We start from the raw sequence: 23,301 nt of genomic DNA on the forward strand, positions 1-23,301 counted from the left end.
TACTGTAACAAAAAAAAAAAAAAACAACAAGAAAACATTAGAGAACCCTTTGCGCAATGTCCACAGGCAATGCTTGCATTTGTATATTGAGAAATATGTGTTAGATAATAAAATAGGGCTGGGTCTTATTCCTTAATCCACATTAGATCTCATACAGGGCCACATTCCTGCCTGGAAACCTGGAACAAATGGGCACACCCCTTGACTGGCAGAACTTGCAACAGCCTGAATAACCCATGCTGTTAAATGTGACATCTCAATGTGGGATGCCGAGACTGTGTGAAGGATGCAGCAATGATTCAGATACAATTTATTACTGAATGTCACAAGAGCCAAAAAAAAAAAAAAAAACTTACACTGCAGGTTCTGAAACACCATAAATTGTGCATTTTGCTTTCAATCTAGTCTTGGTATTCTCTGAAAATGATAAATGATTTATTAGAGTAACTGTATTTTATTTAACAGAAGACAACACATTGTCTAATGATCAGGACACAAATCACAATGAGATAGACTCATATACACATGTTTCCGCTTAGGATGTGCTTAATGTGGAGGATGATGCTGTAGAGGTCATGCTGGAGGACACATAACTTCTATCTCCTTGCTTCACTTTAATTTCTTTGAAGTTAACATTTGATTTGCTTCGAATGCCTGTGTAAATGAAGAACACAACCACAGTGAACAATAAGCACTAGTAATCCATAATCTAAAGAGTCACTACTTGTAACCAAAAAGCACGCAAAATAAAAAAAATTCAAACTCTGCATGAAAAAGTACCCACACCTTTGCAAGACTTGAGTAACTTGACATTTATGCAACTTTGCTGTGCAGCCTATTACATCAGGTACCATGGCAGGCACTTCAAGTGTTATGGTTGCCCCAAAGTCCACGTTCTTTGTAATGCAAACCATAAACCAGTTTCTGTGTTGGCGTGTAGCCCCCCTTTCTCTTGCACCTCACCATTAGTCAGTCAAATCGTCCATCAATGTAATAGGTCGATGGTCAGGGCCAGGAGGTGGCTAGCACATAATGGCACTTGCTTTGCACACTTCTGGCCACTGGGACAGTATCACCATTAAAGGCTGCTAGGTACAGAAGGTTCTGGACACAAAGGAATATCTGCACAAACGCTCATATGTTCGGCAGAGAGCCCTATGATCCCCAAAACCTGGGAGTCTATGTTTGGAAAAGAGATTTCTCAAAATAGTCCTCTAGTCACTTTAAAAGTGCTAATTCTGTTGACAAACAAGAAACACAAAGAAAGGCGCATCGACCTAGCGCATTATCCTCAATATAGGCTTTATTGTTAAAACATAGAAATGGCTACTCACAAGCAAAGGTATAAATCAATCACATCGGACTCAAAATCTTGAGTATTGAGAGTAGTCCACCTGGTGGCTCTGAGGAAGAGGCGTATGCCTTGAAACGCGTCAGCCATCATCCTAATAGGACAAGGGACATTCGTATGGACTACTCTCGATACTCAAGATTTTGAGTCCGATGTGATTGATTTATACCTATGCTTGTGAGTAGCCATTTCTATGTTTAAACAATAAAGCCTATATTGAGAATAATGCGCTAGGTCGATGCGCCTTTCTTTGTGTTTCTTGTTTGCAGTATTGTTGGACTGCCCCAGTCCTTTTAGGCAGCAGGATCCTAGCCATCCAAGACGCCATTTTGAAAGTCCCGTGGGCAGAGCAGTCAAGGAGTCGGCTTTTCTGAGCGCAGGAGATAGGTGGTTTATATTTTGTTTGGATTAATTCTGTTGACAGCATGGCTGTTAAAGTGATCATAGGGTTACATTAATTTTACAAAATAAAAAAGGATAAATGGAGGAAAATGGAAGATTTGGGCATATTTATAAGAAGAGTGTATGCAAAACATTGAACACAAAAATGATTAATGTATGCCTTAGCATGTCTGATGCTTGGCAGCTGACACGTGGGATTGATATGTACTTTTTCTAAGGGCCGATTCACACCACGCCAGCACATGAATCACACAGAAATTTCTGTGCGATCAGAACCCATGCAAAACGCACTCTATTTGCGATCTGTAGTGAGTTTCAATAGAAAGGTAACGACACCCCAAATGCTGGTTGAAAATGCAGTGCGTTTGCCCACACCAGATTGCATGTTACTTTTGTACCATGCGATCTGGTAACAGTGCGTTTTAAAAAAGTAGTGCATGCACTACTTTTGGTGCAGCGTAGCGCAAATTTAGCCTATACAGGGCCAGTTCATACTATGCCTACACATGAATCGCACAGAAACAAGCTGTGCATTCCTATGGTTCTGTGCAGTGTGATTTAAGCACATTCATTTTGAATGGGTTAAAAAAAATCGCACCACGCTGCACCAAAATTAGTGCATTCACTACTTTTTAAAATTGCACTGTAACCAGATCTTTTGTACCATGCAGTCCAGTGCGGGCAGGTGTGGGAAAACGCAAAGCGTTTGCAACCTGCATTTGGGGTGTCATTAACTTTCTACTGACACCCGCTGCAGATCGCAAATGGAGTGCATTTCGCATGCAGTCTGAATCGCATAGGAATGCACGGTACATTTCTGTCCTAAAAGAGAAAAAGAAATGTGTCTCGAAATGAATGTGTTTAGTTAAAGCGGAGTTCCAGCCATTTCACTCACCTGTCCAACGGTCCAGCGATGCGGCCGCCCGAAGCCTCGATCCTCTCCCTCGGCGCCGGCATCACTGCTGTGGGCACCCGGCTGTGACAGTTTGCGGCTTCACAGCCGGGTACCCACTGCGCATGCGCGAGTCGCGCTGCGCGCCATGATTGGCCGGCAATCTTCTGGGACCTCTGACCTTTTCCAGAAGATTGCAGGGAGGGAGGGGGAAAGGAGAACTTCCGCTCAGGGCGCCGCGGCGCTCCGAGCGGAAGTGGGAGCGGGTACCTGTCAAAACTAGGTACCCGCTCCCCCCCCCAAAAAAATGACATGCCAAATGTGGCATGTCAGGGGGTTAGGACCACCTAAAGCGGAAGTTCCACTTTTGGGTGGAACTCCGCTTTAAGGTGGGAGGAATAGCAAGGTAATACAAAAAAAAAAAAAAATTGTTATAGGTTTTAAATGTTTTTTTTTTTATATTTTAACCCCATAACTCGCTTCTGAGGATTGACTTATGCTTCTTTAGGGTGGAGGATGGTAGAGGAATAGTGAAGGAATATCTATCCTCCATTTTGTTCCCTCGACTCCATCTTGTGATTAATACTCTAAACTCAGCATAATTAAAAGCCTATCTGAACAAATGTTCCTGACCTTCATTTGATATGACTTATCAGGACGTTATGTTCTTGTGGTCAGGCCGATTCCTAGAATAAGCTTGATTTTGTGCCATATACTCCTTATTCTAATTGTGATTATATGTGAATACATGACTTTAAGTCTTGAAGTGCATGAAGGAAAACTACTGAAACTAGTTTTATATAACTCTATGCCAAGCATACAGAAAAAGGGACTTCCCCTTTTTTTCTATAAAAACGATTCTGCTGCTTGTATAAACTGAGCATTCTTTGACATCGTACCTGCTGTGTGTCATTGAGTGCTCCCAGATATCTGAAGGAACTTTGATGCCGAAGGTCACGCGAGTCTGAGTTATTGCCAACAAATAGTAGTTTAAAAAAAATAATAAATGTAAATGTATACCATATAGTATGTGCTTTTACACGTGTTTATTTTTTATTTTTCAACAGCTCTGAGAAGTAATCAATGATCCTTTACTGTTGATCATAGGTTTTCCCACACAGGATGGCTGCTGTGCAGCTAGATAAAGCTTCCCCACATTCCTTTCACTCTAACACAGTGCTAACACGCTGCTAGCTAACACCGCTTATCACTGACCTGGAGCTAACACTACACCGTTTACTAAACAGCCTCAGAGCAGAAGGTGGTGATCGGCGGTGTTAGAGAGTGTTAAGAGAATGGTGATAATGCAAGAACTAAAGTAATAAATGTTTTCACAGAAATGGTTTAAAAGTCAGCTATATTTGTCCAGTGTTGCTAAAACTTGGGTTTCAATGGCAGAAAATCTGCGTTCAGTACTACAGTGAATTTCCTAAAGGGGCATTCAGTTGCAAAAAAAATGTGAAGGATCAACCATAAAGTAATCTGCTGCTTCATATCTCATACTATTTCAACAGTTTAGATAACATATTTTAGAAAGTACTGCATTTTCTTTTATATTTCAGCCATATTTTCATTGTGACGTAGCAGTTTTACATACGTACTGGAGGAAGAGGACAAAGATGATGCTGATCTATTGGACAGGCTGCTTTCACTGCCAGTATTATCAGGTGGAGGCGGGATACGGAGGGCAAGCTCACCCACTGATTGTTTCACGTTAAACCGTCCTTGCAAGGGAGAAAAATACAGTACAATTACAGAAATAAACATTTAATAAAATATAAAAAATTGAAAGGTATTAATGGGCCTGACAAACTACATGAGTTAGAACCCCGGCTGGTTTGTACATGTACTGTACAGCTCAGCTCCACAGGTAACACATCTACTAAACACTTAAAGTGGAGTTCCGGCATCAAATACCATTTTTAATTTAAAATACCCCTATAATACTAATCCATTGCCCTTTACAGAACCGCTATTCTCATACTCACAAGGTGTACAGTATTGGATTTCAGTCAAAATCTTACTTTTAAAAACACTGTCTGGGCGCGGCCATCTTGGATGTGGGCATCTGAAGCCGCAGTGTAATCTGCTGTGTCCTGCTTCCTGATTCCAGGGAGTGTTCTGTGAGTTCTTCCTGATTCCAGCCTCCTAGGAGTGATGACAAACAGCTCCCAGGATGCAATGCAAAGGCGGAAGTGAGGTCGGTGGCCGTGGCCACAGAGGGGGGAGAAGGAGGAAGTACAATCAAAAATGCCCTGAAAATAAGTTAAGGGACCCCCGAAAAAAATTGAAAATGCCCAATTGTTGATCAGCATAGCGAGCACTCCAGGAATAACTAAAGTTGCAAAATAGCCCCCCCCCCCCTTCATAACTGGGCCACTTTTTGCAATATGGCACTGCGTTATTTTAATAGTGTCATGCCAAACTGTACCCATATAAAATTTACATTCTTTTTTTTCCCCACAAATAGAGCTTTCCTTTGGTGGTAATTGATCACCTCTGTGTTTTTAATTTTTTTGTGCTGTTAACAAAACAAGAATTTTGAAAAAAAAAAAAAAAAAACAATATTTTTTTACTTTCTGCTATAAAACACATCCAATAAAAAAAAAAAAAAAAATGTCTTCATAAATTTTGGTCAATATGTATTCTGCTACATATTTTTGGTAAAAAAAAAAAAAAAAAAAAAAAAAAAAAAAAATCAAAATAGGTGTATATTGATTGGTTTTTTTGCTAGTAATAGCAATGATCAGCGGGACTGCGATATTGCGGCGGACATTCTGACACTGACACTTCATACAGAACTATCCAGCCACTAGTTCAGATGTTATGATCTATGAATGTACAGTATGTTCACACAATGAAAAGAATCACATTTTTTATTTTAGCCTTTAAAGAGGTTGTAAACTCGTTTTTGTTTTTGTTTTTTGTTTTTTACACCCTGCAAGAGAAAGACATCGCATACTTACCTTAGAACGAGCCCCCGCCGTGCCGTCCGCTCATCTCTATGACGGGCGACATGTCTAGTCGCCCGTCTTCCGGGATCGCGGCATCCGGCCATCCGACAGTCACGGCACGGGGCTCTGAAGGAACGGCACGAGCGGCCGTTCCTTCATAGCTTACCTATAGGCACAACTTGCAGAGGAAGGTTTACTTCCTCTTTAACTGAATTTGATGGATGTGTGTATTTTTTTTTTTATTTATGGATTTGTTCAAATATGAAATAACTAAACTTCAACAACTGCAGCTTTGCCCTTCTGTGTCGCTCTACAAAAAAATGGACATTTATAACTGGATACAATTAATACTTTAAAGCCTGTGTAGACATACAGAAAATGATCAAGATACTGTTTGCAAAAATGGGTATTATTACAAATAACAAATGTGTCAAATGTGGAGCTGGGATTTAAATCACAATTGTCACAAAATATTGGATCCCCCCCCCAAAAAAAAAAAAAAAAAAAAAAAAAAGGTTTTATAGTTACCTAGGTAAATGCACTATTAACCACTTCCATACCGAGTCATGTAAAATGACGTCGGCAAAGTGGTTGTCTAGATCCGGGCCGCCGTCATATGACATCGGCCCGTTCTAGCTGCTACTGCGCGCCCCCGGCGGCGCGCAGCAGCGCGATCAGGGATGAGGCTCGTCCCTCGGACATAGCCCATCACTGATCAAGGTAAACAGCCAATAGAAATTGGCTGTTTACCACGTGATCGGCTGTGTCAATCACAGCCGATCACATGAGCGGCTCCAGCACGAGCCGCTCGTTCTCTCTGCAATGCGCGCCCCCGGGGGCGCGCAGAGCAGCGATCGGGGACGAGGCTCGTCCCTCGGACAGAGTCGATCCCCGATCTAGGTAAAGAGCCAATGAAATTGGCTCTTTACCACGTGACCGGCTGTGTCCAATCACAGCCGGTCACAAATGTCAACAGAGAACACGGTAACTAGCTGTCACCGTGTTCTCCTCCTCACACACTGATCCTGTGTGAGGAGGAGATTGTGGTAACAGCTAGTTACCAAATACAGTGCACCCTAAACACACTGATTGCCCCCCCCCCCAATAAAGAGCACCTGTCACTAGCCCATCAAAGTACCCGAGTACCTGTCATCAGGTACTCAGATGACAGGTACTCGGGTACTCTGATGGGCTGGTGACAGGTATTCGGGTACTCTGATGACAGGTACTCAGGTACTCTGATGACGGATACTCTGATGACAGGTACTCGGGTACTCTGATGACAGGTACTCGGGTACTCTGACGGGTACTCGGGTACTCTGATGACGGGTACTCGGGTACTCTGATGACGGGTACTCGGGTACTCTGATGACGGGTACTCGGGTACTCTGATGGCGGGTACTCGGGTACTCTGACAGGTACTCGGGTACTCTGATGACAGGTACTCGGGTACTCTGATGACAGGTACTCGGGTACTCTGATGACGGGTACTCGGGTACTCTGATGACAGGTACTCGGGTACTCTGATGACAGGTACTCGGGTACTCTGATGACAGGTACTCGGGTACTCTGATGACAGGTACTCTGATGACAGGTACTCGGGTACTCTAATGACAGGTACTCGGGTACTTTGAGTACCTGTCAACGGAGTACCCGTCATCAGAGTACCTGAGTACCTGTCACCTACCCATCAGAGTACCCGAGTACCTTCCACCTGCTCATCAGAGTACCTGACGCCTAAAGTACCCAAGTACTTGCCGCCTGCTCATCAGTACCCATCACTACTCATCAGTACCTATCACGTATCAGTACTGATCATCAGTACCCATCAGTACAGTATCACCTATCAGTATCAGTCAGTGAGTACTACTCATCAGTACCTATCACCTGCCTGTCACCTGCCCATCAGAGTACCCGAGTACCTGTCACCTGCCTATCGGAGTACCCGAGTACCTGCCACCTGCTCATCAGTACCAGAGTACCTGTCACCTGCCCAACAAAGTACCCGAGTACCTGTCACCCTTCATACAGCCACCATGTCCAAGTCCAAAAAGGTTTATATTTGTCGTCCGTTTAAACCTAAATACCGGTGTTATGGCAGCAGATAGCTGCCATAACCCTGGTATTTTTTTAAACGGTGGACGGTTGGCTTTCCGATAAGGGTGGTCCCAGCGGCGGATTCGCCGTGGGATCACCCTTCCGGGATGGCGGAAGAGGCGCCCCCCCCCCCTCCCAACGCGTTCCGGTCCTTTTCCCCGCTTACCGGACCCGCCGGCAGCGGGGAAAACGATCCGGTCCCGAATCCTCACAGACAGGATGTCGAGTGAGGGCAAGCTTGCCCTCACTTGACTCTATGGTCTTGGAGGACCGGAGCTACGGAAAATGTTGTTGCCTAGCAACCGGTTTAAAGGTCCTTTTTTTTTTTTTTTTTTCATTTTATATTATAATTATTTTTTTTTTTTTTTTTCTATCTTTTAGTGTACTTGTGAGATCTGAGGACTTTTTGACCCCAGATCTCACAAAAAAGAGGTCCTGTCGTGCCTATTTCTATTACGAGGAATATTTACATTTCTTTTAATAGAAATAAAAATGATCAATTTTTTTTTTTTTTTAAACGGTGTAAAAATAAAAAATAATAAATAAAATAAATAGTAAAAAAAAAAAAAAAATGAAAGCGCCCTGTCCCCGTTAGCTCGCGCGCAGAAGCGAATGCATACAGAAACCCCGCCCACATATGTAAACGGTGTTCAAACCACACATGTGAGGTATCGCCGCGATCGTTAGAGCAAGGGGAATAATTTGAGCCCTATACCTCCTCTGTAACTCAAAGATGGCAACCTGTAGAAATTTTTAAATTGTCGCCTATGGGGATTTTTAAGTACCAAAGTTTGTCACCATTCCGTGAGCGTGCGCAATTTTGAAACATGACATGTTGGGTATCTATTTACTCGGCGTAACATTATCTTTCACATTATGGAAAAAAATTGGGCTAACTTTACTGGTTTCTTATTTTTTAATTAAAAAAAGTGAATTTTTTCCAAAAAAATTGCGTTTGGAAGACCGCTACGCAAATACGGTGTGATAAAAAATATTGCAATAATCTCCATTTTATTCTCTAGGGTCTCTGCTAAAAAAAATATATAATGTTTGGGGGTTCTAAGCAGTTTTCTAGCAAAACAACTGATTTTAGCTTGTAAACACCAAATGTCAAAAATAGGCCTAGGCAAGTGGCTAGGATGCATGATGATGCTCCTTGGATGTTCGGCCCCTCTATATGGCTAGGCTGTGAAAAAGTCTCACACACTCAGGAGGAGTGGCAGAATGTATTTTGGGGTGTCATTTATGCTGTGTACATGCTATGTGTTAGGAATATCCTATAAATTGACAACTTTGTGTAAAAAAAAAAAGTTTTCATTTTTTTCCCACATTTTCCAAAAACCTGTGGAAAAAAATGATATGTTCAAACGACCCATAATGCCTCATAGAATATACGTTGGAGTGTTTGCTTTCCAAAATGGGGTCATTTTGTGGACTTTTCCATTGTATTGGTGCTCTAGGGCCTTGAAAAGTGTGATAGGTAGTAAGAAAGTTTTATGTGTATTTATGCTCCTAGAACGCCTGAATGTGCTTCTTGGACGTGGAGTCTCTTTTTGTGGCCAGGCTGTGTAAAAGTCTCACACATGTGGTATCGCCATACTCGGAAGGAGTAGCAGAATGTATTTTTGGGTGTAATTTTTGCTGTGTACATGCTATGTGTTAGAAATAGCTTATAAATTGACAACTTTGTGGGAAAAAAAAGAAAAAAAAAATTTTTTCTTCATTTTCCCAAGAATTGTGGGAAAAAATTACAACTTCAAAAAACTCACCATGCCTCTTACTAAATACCTTGGACTGTCTACTTTACAAAAAGGGGTCATTTGGGGGGTATTTGTACTGTCCTGACATTTCAGGGCCTCAAGAAAGGAGATAGGCAGTCAGTACATCTGGTGTGATCAATTTTCAGTAATTGGTACCATAGCTTCTAGACTCAATAACTTTCACACAGACTAAATAATATACACTAATTTGGGTTAATTTTACCAGAGACATGTAGCAGTATACATTTTGGCCCAAATGTATGAAGAAAAATTTATTTTTTGCAAAATTTCATAATTGAAACTAAAAACAGTGTTTTTTTTTCAAAATTTTTGCTCTTTTTTTGCATATATCACGAAAAAAAAAAACCCCAGTTGTGATCAAATACCACCAAAAGAAAGCTCTATTTGTGTGAAAAAAAATGATAAAAATTTTGTTTGGTTATAGTGTAGCATGACTGAGCAATTGTTATTCAAAGTGTGAGAGTGCTGAAAGCTGAAAATTGGTCTGGGCAGGAAGGGTGTCTAACTGCTCTGTATGGAAGCGGTTAAATGAATTCACTATTAAAACCCAATTTTTTATATTTATGAATTCACCATCCACTGTTAAATAACACGTTTTATTTTCATTTATCAATTCAGGAGTCAGTTGAGGCTTTTTCACACATTAGTGTTTATTTTTTAGCAAGCGCAAGACCCGTGGGGGTAGGTGTTCTACCTGCCTCCCACATTTTTTACATCCAGACAATTTCCGTAGCAGGAGGGGGCCTAGCAGCTGCTCACTATATATATTCTCTTTTAGATATCTAATTTTCTAATTTCTAATTTTCTTTCCCATAATATTTAACCACTTGCCGACCGCCCACAGTATATTTACTGCGGCGGTCAGCCCCTCCTGGGCAAAGCGACGTAGTACTACGTCGCTCGCCCAAGGGCCTGCAGGGGGCGAGTGCGCGCCGCTGGAGGCGCGCTCCCTCCCCCGCTCGTTCATGGCCATTCCCGCGCGTGTGACCGGCGGCTCAGATATCCACCGGCCACTCGCGATCTCCCGCTGGAGAGGGAGAAAGGCAGGCGGCTAATGTAAACAAAGCCACCTGTCATTCTCCCTGATGTAACAGCAGAGATCATACGATCCTGCTATGTAGGATCGTATGTCTCTGTGGTTACATCACAAGCCACGCCCCTTTACAGTTAGAATCACGCCCCTAGGGACACACTTAACCCCTTGATCACTAATAAAGTTAACCCCTTCCCTGCCAGTGTCATTTTTACAGTAGCAGTGCATATTTATAGCACTGATTACTGTAGTAATGTCACTGGTACCCCCAAAAGTGTCAAAAATGTTAGTCAGGGGTCTAATCTGTCCGCCGCAATGTCGCAGTCCCGCAAAAGAAAAAAAAAAGAAAAAAATCGCAGATCGCCGCCATTACTCGTTAAAAAAAAAAAAAAATAAAATAAAAATGACATAAATCTTGCCCTTAGTTAGTAAACGCAATAACTTTTGCGTAAACCAATCAAAATACGCTTATTGCAATTTTTTTTTACCAAAAAGATGTAGCAGAAAACAAATTGGCCTAAAATGTTAAAAAATTTTGATTTTTACATTTTTTTGGAGGAATTTCATATAAACAAATGTGAAAATTATTGTTATTTTTTCAAAATTGACGCTCTTTTTTTGTTTATAGTGCAAAAAATAAAAAAATTGCACAGGTGATCAAATACCACCAAAAGAAAGCTCTGTTTGTGGGAAAAAAAGGACGTCAATTTCATTTGGGTACAGCGTTGCACGACCGCGCAATTGTCCGTTAAATTCACGCAGTGCCGAATCGCAAAATAGGCCCTGGTCTTTGAGCAGGAAAGTCCTCCGGGGCTTAAGTGGTTAACTCATAGAGGTGGTTCCTGGCGCAGGTGATTATTTTTGTTTTCATGACTGCATTTTGCCTTTCTTGAGGAGTGGCTTTCTTGCAACCCTCCCATACAAGCCACATTTGTGGAGAATTTGTAATATTGTTGTCACATGCACACAATGACCACTCTTTGTCGAAAATTCCAACAACTGCTTCAGAGTTGCTGTAGACCTTTTGGTAGCCTCTTTGACCAGTTTTCTCCAGGCTTTTTTATCCAGTTTGGAGCGACATTTTTTTCTATCCATCTCTATCCATGGTGCCTGTCCACAACTTTATCCCTCAGATCTTTTGATGTTGTCTTGCCATCCATAGTTGATCGTTTGCACTACCAGGGACTGAAATTCTCTAGGAAAGCTCTTTTCATGCTGAGCTAATCAAAATAACTACAGCTGATCCGTTGAAAGTCAAATGGCTTTGTGTGCTATTGAGAAAGTGATTAGTTACACCTGATTGAGTTTACAAGACATTTTTAGGAGGGGGGGGTTCATCCTTTTTCCAACTCTGTAATTCTGTTATATAATTTTTTTTTCTGACATGTTGGTGTTCTATCTTTCACTTGGATGTTAAGTTGAGTAAATACAGCAAGATAAAACAAAAACCGTGTCTGTCTTCATTTAGGCTGCAAATCAACAAAACGTGATTATTTTAAAGAGGGGGGGGGGGGTGATCCTTTACTATATCCACTGTATATCCTGAAAGTCATACAAGTTTTAAAATGTAACTATTATGTTTATTAACTCAAACTTCTGCATGCCCGAGGGACCTGTGCATTATATTACTATTGGGCTCAACCTCTCCAATTTCTGGCCATATGAACTAAGCCCCACTATCCAATGAGCTCTTAGTGGACAAAAATGGCGTTCAATGCATTATTAAAAATGGGTTGGAAAATTTGAGTACCTAGTAACACAGAAAGAAAAAGACAAAGCATTATGTAGAAATGAATGAAGTCTACTCACTTGGATTATCAATTCTCTCTTGATGCCTCTGCAACAAATGTAAATCAATGACAGCCTGAACTTTCTGTTGGTTGATGATGATGTCTGGCTCAGCCAGGGTCTCACTCAGGGTTATATTGCTCTTTACTGCCTTTGTTGCTGTAGATCTGGCCACCATAGGCAGCTTGTCTTGATAATTTCTATCAGTAAAGTCCACTTCGTTATCCTGGAGAGTTTTAATCCTATATTATAAAATAACACAATAAACGGCTAAGATTATTGCTTAATGTGATATTAAAAGGCAAACTTTTATTCATTTTAAACAAACCTGTCATACTTATCTGCTCTGTGCAGTGGTTTTGCACAGAGCAGCTCTGATACTCTTCTTCTCGGGCCCCCCCTTCTCCTGTTGAGTGCCCCCAGAGCAAGCAGCTTGCAATGGGGGGCACCCAAGCAGGCGTGCTCCCGAGCCACTGCTCTGTGTGTCCATTCAGACATGGAGCAGCAGCTCGGCCCCGCTCCCTCTCTCTCCCTATTAGCTCACCGGCTGTGATTGACATAGAATGCATGTAGGTAAAACACCTTCAGGCTTAACAACCACTTTAAGGCCTGGTTCACACTAGTGCAATTTCTGATGCAACTTGAGTCACACAGAATTGCATGAAAATTGAAATCACATTGTCTTCAATGGTGCACATTCAGATCAATGTGACTCAGCACAGCACGATTTTGGAAAAGGTTCCAGTGCTACTTTGGTAAGATTCCAATGCAATTTTGGCCCCATAGAGTTAAATGAAATCACACAGAAATCGCATGTATATGTGATTTGAAAGATTTCATGTTTAACCCTCAACTTTCCTTCCCAGAAAAGCATCAGTGGCACTACTAGTGATGAAATCACATAAAAATCGCACAAGAGTAAAATCACAGGAAAATTGCACCTCAAATCGACTCAAAAACATATCCCAATAGTGTAAACCAGGTCTAAAGCTGATCTTGAGCCAAGTAAACAGTTGAAATACATATACGAAACTGTCTTACCTCACAATATTTGTAATTCTGCTCAGACACTTTTGTGATTTAGTAAAGCCTCCTTTAACCAGAACTCTCAATAGAATTACTTGCAAGCATAAAAATAGATAATAGGCGATATCAATAATTCCTCTTCTATGGATTGTATCACACATATGTATATACATTGTATAAAATATAACAATGTGTTCCAAAAAAACACTACGCAGTGTAAATAGTTAAATGATACATATAACTTGTACAAAAACACACAAAAACACATAAAAATACACAAAGCAAAATCCAAATAAAAGGTAAAGTAGATGAAAAAGTCCCAGAAAATAGTGCATGTGTCACAGAGCGTCATTCGGTGTCTTTAAAACACCAGTCTCCAAATGTGACACTTCACAACACCAGAGCAGCCAGATCAGCTTCTCATCACTGCTCTCAGTATATTATGACATACTGTATATGCAATATAATAAGACCTCATAGTGCTCACTGAATATTTTTATTAAAATAAATTAGAAGGAAATCTAGAATAGAAGAAAGAATCAAAAGGCTGCCTTTGAGAAAGCCCAATGGGACGCAATGTGTTCAGATGGGCATAGCCTATAATGTCATCACACTGAGCGAGTATACCGCAGGATACTCTGTGACTGATAACTGGTAACAATACAGTGCATCCGGGAAGTATTCACAGCACTTCATTTTTTCCACATTTGGTTACAGCCTTATGCCAAAATGGTGTAAATACTTTTTTTTTCCCTCAAAATTCTACCAACAATACCCCATAATGACAACATGAAAGAAGTTTGTTTGAAATCTTTGCAAATTTATTAAAAATATAAAACAAACAAATTACATACATGTACATAAGTATTCAAAGCCTTTGCTATGACACTCAACATTGAGCTCAGGTGCATCCCTTTTCCACTAAACATCATTGAGGTTTTTCTACAACTTGATTGGAGTCCACCTGTGGTAAATTCAGTTGATTGGACATGATTTGGAAAGGCACACACCGGTCTATGTAAGGTCCCACAGTAACCAGTGCATGTCAGAGCACAAACCAAGCCATGAAGTCCAAAAAATTGTCTGTAGACCTCAGAGACAGGTACAGATCTGGGGTAGGGTACAGAAACAAAAACTTCAGCATTGAAGATCCAAAGAAGAACAGTGGCCTCCATCATCCATAAATGGAAGAAGTTTGGAACCACCAGGACTTTTCCTAGAGCGGGCCACCTGCCAAAACTGAGCGATCAGGGGAGAAGGGCCTTAGTCAGGGAGGTGACCAAAAACCCGATGGTCATTCCGACAGAGCTCCAGCGTTTCTCTGTGGAGAGAGGAGAACCTTCCAGAAGAACAACCATCTATGCAGCATTCCACCAATCAGGCCTGTATGGTGTTGTGGCTAGACAGAAGCCACTCCTCAGTAAAAGTCACATGACAACCCACCTGGAGTTTGCCAAAAGGCAACTGAAGGACTCTCGGACCATAATAAACAAAATTCTCTGGTCTGATGAAACAAAGATTGAACCCTTTGGCCTAAATGGCAAACATCATGTCTGGAGGAAACCAGGCATCGCTCATCACCTAGCCAATACATCCCTACAGTGAAGCATGGTGGTGGCAGCATCATGCTGTGGGGATGTGTTTCAGCGCCAGGAACTGGGAGACTAGTCAGGATCGAGGGAAAGATGAACGCAGCAATGTGCACAGACATCCTTGATGCAAACCCGCGCCCTGAGTGCTCTGGACCATAGACTGGAGCGAAGGTTCATCTTCCAAGAGGACAACGACTCTAAGCACACAGCCAAGATAACAAAAGGAGTGGCTACGGGACAACTCTGTGAATGTCCATAAGTGGCCCAGCCAGAGCCCAGACTTGAACCTGATTGAACATCTCTAGAGAGATCTGAAAATGGCTGTGCACTGACCCCACCCCATCCAACCTGATGGGGCTTGAGAGGTCCTGCAAATAAGAATTTAGAAACTGCACAAAAATAGGTGTGCCAATCTTGTAGCATCATGCTCAAAAAGACTTGAGGCTGTAATTGGTGCCAAAGGTGCTTCAACAAAGTATTGTGCTAAGGCTGTGAATATTTATGTACATGGGATTTTTATCATTTTTTATTCTTAATAAATTTGCAAAGCTTTCAAACAAACTTCTTTCATGTTGTCATTATGGGGTAATAATGAATTTAATCCCTTTTGGAATAAGGCTGTAACATAACAAAATGTGGAAAAAGTGAAGTGCTGTGAATACCTACCGGATGCACTGTAGCTAACTGGAGACATATTGGAATGCTGTTATTTTTTTAATACAATATGAGAGTTATTCTTTCTGAATACTTTGAAAGCGATATTAAACCAATTGTATGAGGGATTGACCCCCTCCCCCCTTATATTTTTGAATTGTTATTAAAAGGAGGATGTACTTCCAACAGTTGTAGAAGGCTACAATATTCTGACAAAATTCTGTTTTTTGCAGTACCAAACTTATATCTAAACTTATTCTAATTTATATGCAATAAATTAATTGTAAGCATTGGGCACAGGTGAAGTTTCATTTTTCATATCATTTACAAGTATTTTCCAATTTCTAATACAACATGAAATAAATCAGGTTTAACTTCTCGCAATACAGTAATGCAATTGTGCAAACATTTTTACCATAAAAGTGACAATGTGAAAATTGCAGGTAGACACAGTCCATGAAATAATATACTAACAATTGTGATATGGGGTGATTACCCACTTGAGCTCCAGAAGATTTTCTCCCCTTCATGACAAGGCAATTTTTTTGCCATTTGGCAATTAAGTGGCAATTACATGGTCACACTGTACGCAAATAAAATATATACCATTTTTATCACACAATTACAGGTTTCATTTGTTGGTATTTGATCACAATGGAGTTTTCTATTTTTTTATTATAAAAAGGAAAAAAGACCAAAATCTAAAAACAATTATATATGTTTAACTTTCTCCTATAAACCCTATTTAATTAAAAAAATAAAAAATAATAATTTCTTTATAAATTTAGGCCAAAATGTATTCTGCTACATATCTTTGGGAGAAAAAAATCCAGATAAGAGTATATTAATTGGTTTGTATGAAAATTTTAGCGAATACAAACTATGCTATATATACTGGAATTTTTATTTATTTATTTATATTAGTAATGGCGGCAATCAGCGACTTAAAGTAGGACTGTGATAGTGCGACACTATGTCACTAACTTGCACTGTGGGGTTGATTTACTAAGACCAGAGAGGGCAAAATCTGGTGCAGCTCTACATAGAAACCAATCAGCTTCCAGGGTTGTTTTGTCAAGGCTTAATTGAACAAGCTAAGCTGAAGATGGAAGCTGATTGGCTACCATGCACAGCTGCACCAGATTGTGCACTCTCCAGTTTTAATAAATCAACCTCTTTGTAAAAACCGACTAACTGCCACTAACCTCTCCAGTGACACTAATACAGTGATGAGTGATAATACTATACTGGATCAACTGCGGGTATAGGATTGTGTATATGGGATTGTATGGTTGTTTTTTTTTTTTATAGGCTGAACGAGATGGACTTGTGTCTTTTTTCAACACGACTAACTATGTAACTATACGCTGTCACTGTACTGACCCCGGCTGGGAAGAGGATAGCATCTAGGGGCAATCAAGGGATTAATTGTGTGCCTAACAATATGTAAGGTGTGCTGATTTTTACTACAGATCGATTTATATTTTTCTGCTTCGCAGGGAAAAAGAACACAACAAATGTTCCCTCTGTTCAGAGTTCTGTGTTGACTGTCAACATAGAGCTCTGGGCTGTGATTCGACACAGTCAATCAGCAGGGCCTGGCCATTAATCATTGGCCAGGATCTGCTGACAGACTACCACCGTGACAAATCACAGGGAAGTAGGTGGACAGGGGGCACGCGTTGGTGCCCAAAAACTGGAAACAGGCAGTGACGTATAGGTACATTGTGGTGCCTGTAGGAGCTGCCAGTTCGCAGTATATGTACTACAGCAGGTTGGCAAGTGTTTTAACCTGGTGTAGTAGATGCATTTTCAATGAGTTATGCCAGTGTGAACTGTTTTTAAGGGCTTTCTGGTCAACGTTTATTGCAAAACAAAAAGGAAAAGTTCTCATAAGGTTGCCCATGGGGTTTCAGCGTCACAAAGTAAAGGTCCAACTGCAAAATGCTAACTACAGCAGCACCGCTGCTCTTGTCAGGTTACTTCAGACCCAGCTTCCTGGCTCTCTTGACTCACTTAGCCTCTTGTTACAGCACCTTGGGTGTACAGGCCCACTCCTGGCCTCTAAACAGGGCGAGAGAGCCTGGGTTACAGGGAGAATTCTTTCAGAGACTTATAGACTCGCCCAAGCCCCCTGGACTCATTAGTCACCTCAGTTTGCTCCGTCTCCACAGACCTGCACAGCTGTCCTCACTCTCTCAGTCCTGTGACAAGGAATCCCCCCCAACACGGGAGGCAGTCTCCAGTAGAAACACATGTCCCTCCTGGCTGGAGCACACCTATAACTTCCAACAAGGGCTCTGTCTGCAAACGGGAGCTCTGAGCTACGGTCAGGCTTGGCTTATAACAACGCTGCCCACCTGTGTACTCACTCAGCCTGCAGGCCTCCAGCAAAACCCAGACACAAGATTGAAGGCCTCATCTCTTCCAAGACACTATTGGCGCTTTTCCACTGCATGGAACCGTACCGGTTCGGCACGCTTTTGTGCTTTTCCACTGCGGTACCGCATGGTATAGGGTCGGAACGGTTCGGTACGGTACGGTATAGGTTTGCTTTTCCACTGCATGGAACCGAACGGTACGGCTCTGAAAAAACAGTACCTACTCGATTGTGGTTCCAACAGGTACCAAACTGGTACCATATCCCACAATCCTTTGCATGCAGTCACTACTAGCCACTGATTGGTCAGAGAATCACACCCACCCCGTTGTTATCCCACCCACTTAACTTTAGTACTACTTTAGTGGAAAAGCAAACCTATACCATACCGTACCGAACCGTTCCGACACTATACCATGCGGTACCGCAGTGGAAAAGCAAACCGGGCCAAGCAGGGCCGAGTAGAGCCGAGCCGGTACTAGCCGGTACTTGCAGTGGAAAAGTGCCATATGAAACCTTCAAGCTATAAGCCCCAATCCAGAATTACAAAACCTGGAAAAAAAACTGAAAACACAGCTTTCACCACTCACCACAATCATGCCCAAGCTTTTCAAACCCTAACTGCGAGAATCCTGTGACATTTCTATGTATCCATTTTATAAACACTGTGGCAGAGTCTGGCACTGTCACACAATGGATATAACACAATAAACATAGAAAGCAAAATATCTTACCTTCTGTTTGTCAGCATAACATAAATTTCTTGTAACAATAGTTCTGCTGCTCCAGGTTTGCAATGAATTGTTCCGTCAATTAATTCTTTGGAAAGATTTAAATTCCTTTTGAAGAAGAACTGTGAAATATCATAACACATTAAAATGAAATGTATAAATAGTAATACCCATAATATTATGTACATTAATCAATATAATCAATACTGCAACTCGCTCCTCACTGGCCTACCTTTATACAGGCTATCCTCCCTTCAGTCTATTATAAATGCTGCTGTCAGACTTATACACTTTACGAACTAATCCATGACTTCTGCCCCTCTCTGCCAATCCCTTTACTGGCTTCCACCAGCCCAACATATAAAATTCAACATACTAACCATAACGTACAGAGCCATCCACAACACTGCCCCCAACTACATAACTATCTTCATCTGCAAATATTGTCCAAACTGTCCTCTCTGCTCTTCCCAAGTCATCTTTCTCTCTAGCTCCCTTGCTACTTCCTCCCATGCTTGTCTCCAGGACTTTTCTAGAACCTCTCCCATCCACTGGGACTCCATACCCCAGTATGTCTGGTTAGTTCTTACCCTGTCTGCCTTTAGGCGAACCTTGAAAACTCATTTATTCAGGGGAAACCTACCCTACCTCCACCCTCCATCAGATTATCCCCTGCAGCTTTTACCTTTTGTACCACTTCCCCCTCCCTTTAGATTGTAAGCTCCATGAGCAGGGCCCTCCTATTCCTTCTGTATTGAACTGTATTGTATTTGTACTGTCCACCTTTATATTACAAAGCACTGTGAAGACTGTTGGCCCTATATAAATTCTGTAAATTACTATAATAAAATATATCACCAGTCAATACAAATTACGTAAAGCTTTTCATAACCTTTTTATTTCAGAAGAACCAGCAAAAAAATTATTTTCACGTCTCGGGGAACCCTTGCTAAAACTAATTTATTGAGGATCAATGGGGAAACTATTGGCCCCAGACCTGTGTAGGCACCTTCAGATGGGAGGACAGTCAGTTCAAGATAAAAGAACCCCCAGCAACCTCTGGAAGAACCCTGGTTGAAAATGGTTGCATTATTAGATATGAAATAAGAAAGTATACATCCAATCTGTTGAAAATATTATAAGAAACATTATATTCGTGCGTAGATATAATATAATCAAGCCTACATCAGGTCTGTTTTTTATGATATAACAATTCTTAATTAGTTTTCTAAGCAGAGTGCTTACCTTCTCTAGCTGTGACCAGTTGCCTAATTTTGTAGCTAGAGATGTCCCATTGTCAAACGAATGTAACTGTATGTCTTCTGGATAATACCAATAGAAGATCTCAGCTGTGATGAAACCATTTGAAAAGTCTCTGGAACATAGAAAATGGCAATGATGCCACGGATTCACCTAGCAATGGATGTGACACTGAAACACTTACTAATAATATTATAACTGCAGAAAAAGAAACTGAAAAATATAATCATGTGGTCAGAATTTACACTTTAGGTCCTTAATGTAATAATTTGTTCAGTAGTGTACTCTTTATTTTTACTCTTTAATGACCAGAGATTATTTAAAGTGATATTAAACCTTCAGTGTTTAAGCACGTTCAGCAGATGATTTAATCGCTAACTGGGCTTCTTTATATTTTATTCCTTGCCTATTTTCCAGTTTAAGCTGGTGCCTTGACCACTTCCATAGGTTTGCTGTTTCAAGGAACCCTTGAATGCAGAGATTTGAGTTGTGTTTCCCTACACTGTGTGCATCAAAGGAAACACATAGCCCTGTAGCCTACTATGGAAAAGCACTCCCTTGCTCATCCATCCTCCTCCCAATCCCTTCTTTAAGCTAACAGACAGGCTGGAGACTGCAATGTCCACTGGTAACTCTTTACTGTGAGGGTTAGACATTCAGGAAAGCAGCACGGGGAGAGCAGAAGCCAGCAGCATTGAAAGTTGTTAACTGCAAGTACAGCAGTAAAAATCCAACCAAATACTCTATTTTGTCAAAAGTATTGGGGCGCCTGCCTTTACACACACACATGAACTTTAATGGCATCCCAGTCTTAGTCCGTAGGGTTCAATATTGAGTTAGTCCACCCTTTACAGCTATAACAGCTTCAACTCTTCTGGGAAGGCTGTCCACAAGGTTTAGGAGTTTGTCTATGGGAATGTTTGACCATTCTTCCAGAAGCGCAGTTGTGAGGTCAGGCACTGATGTTGGAGGAGAAGGCCTGGCTCACAGTCTGCACTCTAATTCATCTCAAGGAGTTCCCATCAGGCTGTGCAGGTCTCCTTGTGGGATCAGAGCAGCTGGTAAGGAGCTAATTTAATGACTTGTGGTTATTCCTTTTAGAAGCACTCTTTCTCCAGTGGTGCACATTGTCATCATTCCTTCACGTGTCTTTTTGCACTATATATATATATATATATATATATATATATATATATATATATATATACACACACAGGGTGTCTTTTCTAGCTGGAACTTGGTGGAACTCCGTTCCACCACCTTTGGCTCAGGCACTCTGCTCCCTGCTCACCACTATCACTTGTAAACACAGAAGTCCAGCTTCTATGTTTACAAGTGACAGTTTGTATCCCAACGGCTCCCACAGATCTGATCTCCTGTGTGTCTCCCACTGACTGCATGATGGAGACAATGGAGATGCAGGTGCCCTGGGTGCAGTGCAAATGCCGACACCCCCACTGGATGATTTCCCCACAAGTGAGAGAGGCTGCGCTAACTACAGTGTGTGGGGAGGTACTAGAACCGACTGGGTGCTTCAGCTTAATACAGCAACAAAAGTAAGACATGTGGAAGATGGTGGAGCTTTTAAGGAGGAGGGGAGAAAATGGGGCAGTGGAGGAGGGGGGGGGGGTTGCATGCAGAGTTCAGAGCTGAAGTGAGATGTGGATGGGGGGGGGGGGGGTGCAGACGTAAGCAGCTGTGGAAAAAGGCTTACTTCAGCACTCTGTAGGCAGCGCACCACTGAGCTCTGCATTATGTATGTATCGCACCCCCGAACTCTGTGTGTAACCCCCCTCCCCTTCCTGAACTCTGCACTCCTGGTATTTAATGCCCCCTTAAGACCCTCCCACTGTTTGCTTGTGAAATTTGACCACACCCACTATTTGATGCTGTTCGGAGCTGATAAAGTTTGGGGGGGGGGTCATGTTTGAGTTCCCCTGTACCTATTGTCTGAGAAAAAAAACCCTGTATATATATATATATATATATGTATATATATATTTATTTATTTATTCATTACATATGTATATACATATATAATTATATGTAACGCGCGTTCGGAGCACCCAGAAGTGACATCAACATTTCCCGACTGTCTCTAAGTTCTGCCAGAAGCACTGGGAGTCAATAGCACCCCCGGACCTCTGGTCATATACTATACACCAGCGGGCTTTACTATACAGTACAGTACATATACGCCAGCGGCTTTGGAATTGCACCAGAATCCTTAACAATGTGAGTGTACGGTTATTCTTTTTTCTTTTTTTTTAATACAAAAGGAACTATGGATTTGGAGCCGGTCATAATGATATGTGGAGGGGTGCCGCAAAGTGCAGGTTAAATTGTTTTATTTTTACAGTACACTTTATACTGTATTTTGCATCGCCGTAATCTTTTTTATATGAATAAATGGTTGTGGAACGAATGATCAGAGTTTCCATTATTTCTTATGGGGAAATTTGCTTTGATATATGAGTGCTCTGGATTACAAGCATGCTTCTGCAACGAATTATGCTCGCAAACTTAGGTATTACTGTATATTTTTTGCACATTTTATATGGACTTTATTTGCACAGATATATCAATGTAGGATGAGTTCATCATACGTTTAATGCCCTTTTATTGTGTCTTTTATGTGATTCATCAACTTATACCTAGCACAAGGACAGCACACTTTTTATTGTTTGGTTTGAAATTAGCTACACCTGACTGAGTTTAAAAGACATTTTTAGGGGGGGTGATCCTTTTTTCAACTCAGTGAATCTGTTTTTGAAAATTTTTTTTGCATTTTTTTCTGACATTTTGGTGTTAAATCTTTCACTTGGATGTTATAAGTTGCATTAAATTGCAGTAAAAAACAGCTGGATAGAACAAAAACTGTGTGTCTTCATTTCAGGCTGCAAAGCAACAACATGTGATATTTTAAAGGGGAGTGATTCTTTTCTATACCGATTGTATGTGTGCATGGACACATAGGCTTACATATGGGTGCTTTTACGGGCTGAAATAAAAAATGTGAAACACCTGTAAAAGCAATGTTTGGCTGCGTGTGCTGATCAGATGCCGATCAGCTGCTGGTTTTCCAGCATGCTTGTTCAACAGAAGCTGGCGGTGATATTCGCTTCTGTCGGACAAGGACCTGTACACACTGACAGAATGTCGGCCGGTTTCTTCTGTACCAGCAGATTGTGGCCTGTGTGTACCACCACATTCAAATCAATGTGGTGACTAGGGATGATCGAACGGTTCGGGTCCACCATCGGTTCGGCCCGAACATTGGGTGTTCGAGGTTTGGCCGAATTTAGAACTTTTTGCCCAAAAAGTTCGGAATTCGGCAACCAGAACCGCCCAAAATGCAAT

The 23,301-nt window shown here is 41.4% G+C and overlaps 1 protein-coding gene across 1 annotated transcript in view; it reads right to left on the reverse strand.

Moving 5' to 3' along the window:
- Positions 1-412: 412 nt before the first annotated feature.
- SPATA4 (spermatogenesis associated 4) overlaps positions 413-23,301 on the reverse strand; it is a 29,814-nt gene continuing 6,925 nt past the window's right edge. Inside the window, exons 2-6 of the mRNA XM_082243593.1 lie at positions 19,927-20,056; positions 18,685-18,803; positions 12,320-12,540; positions 4,247-4,369; positions 413-654 (exon numbers count right to left, since the gene is read on the reverse strand). Coding sequence (XP_082099719.1) covers positions 536-654; positions 4,247-4,369; positions 12,320-12,540; positions 18,685-18,803; positions 19,927-20,056 — 712 coding nt within the window. The 3' untranslated portion in view covers positions 413-535. The remainder of the gene's footprint in view (positions 655-4,246; positions 4,370-12,319; positions 12,541-18,684; positions 18,804-19,926; positions 20,057-23,301) is intronic.

This window comes from Pelophylax lessonae (genome assembly GCF_965119305.1).
Source record: "Pelophylax lessonae genome assembly, chromosome: 1".
Classification (NCBI taxonomy): domain Eukaryota; kingdom Metazoa; phylum Chordata; class Amphibia; order Anura; family Ranidae; genus Pelophylax; species Pelophylax lessonae.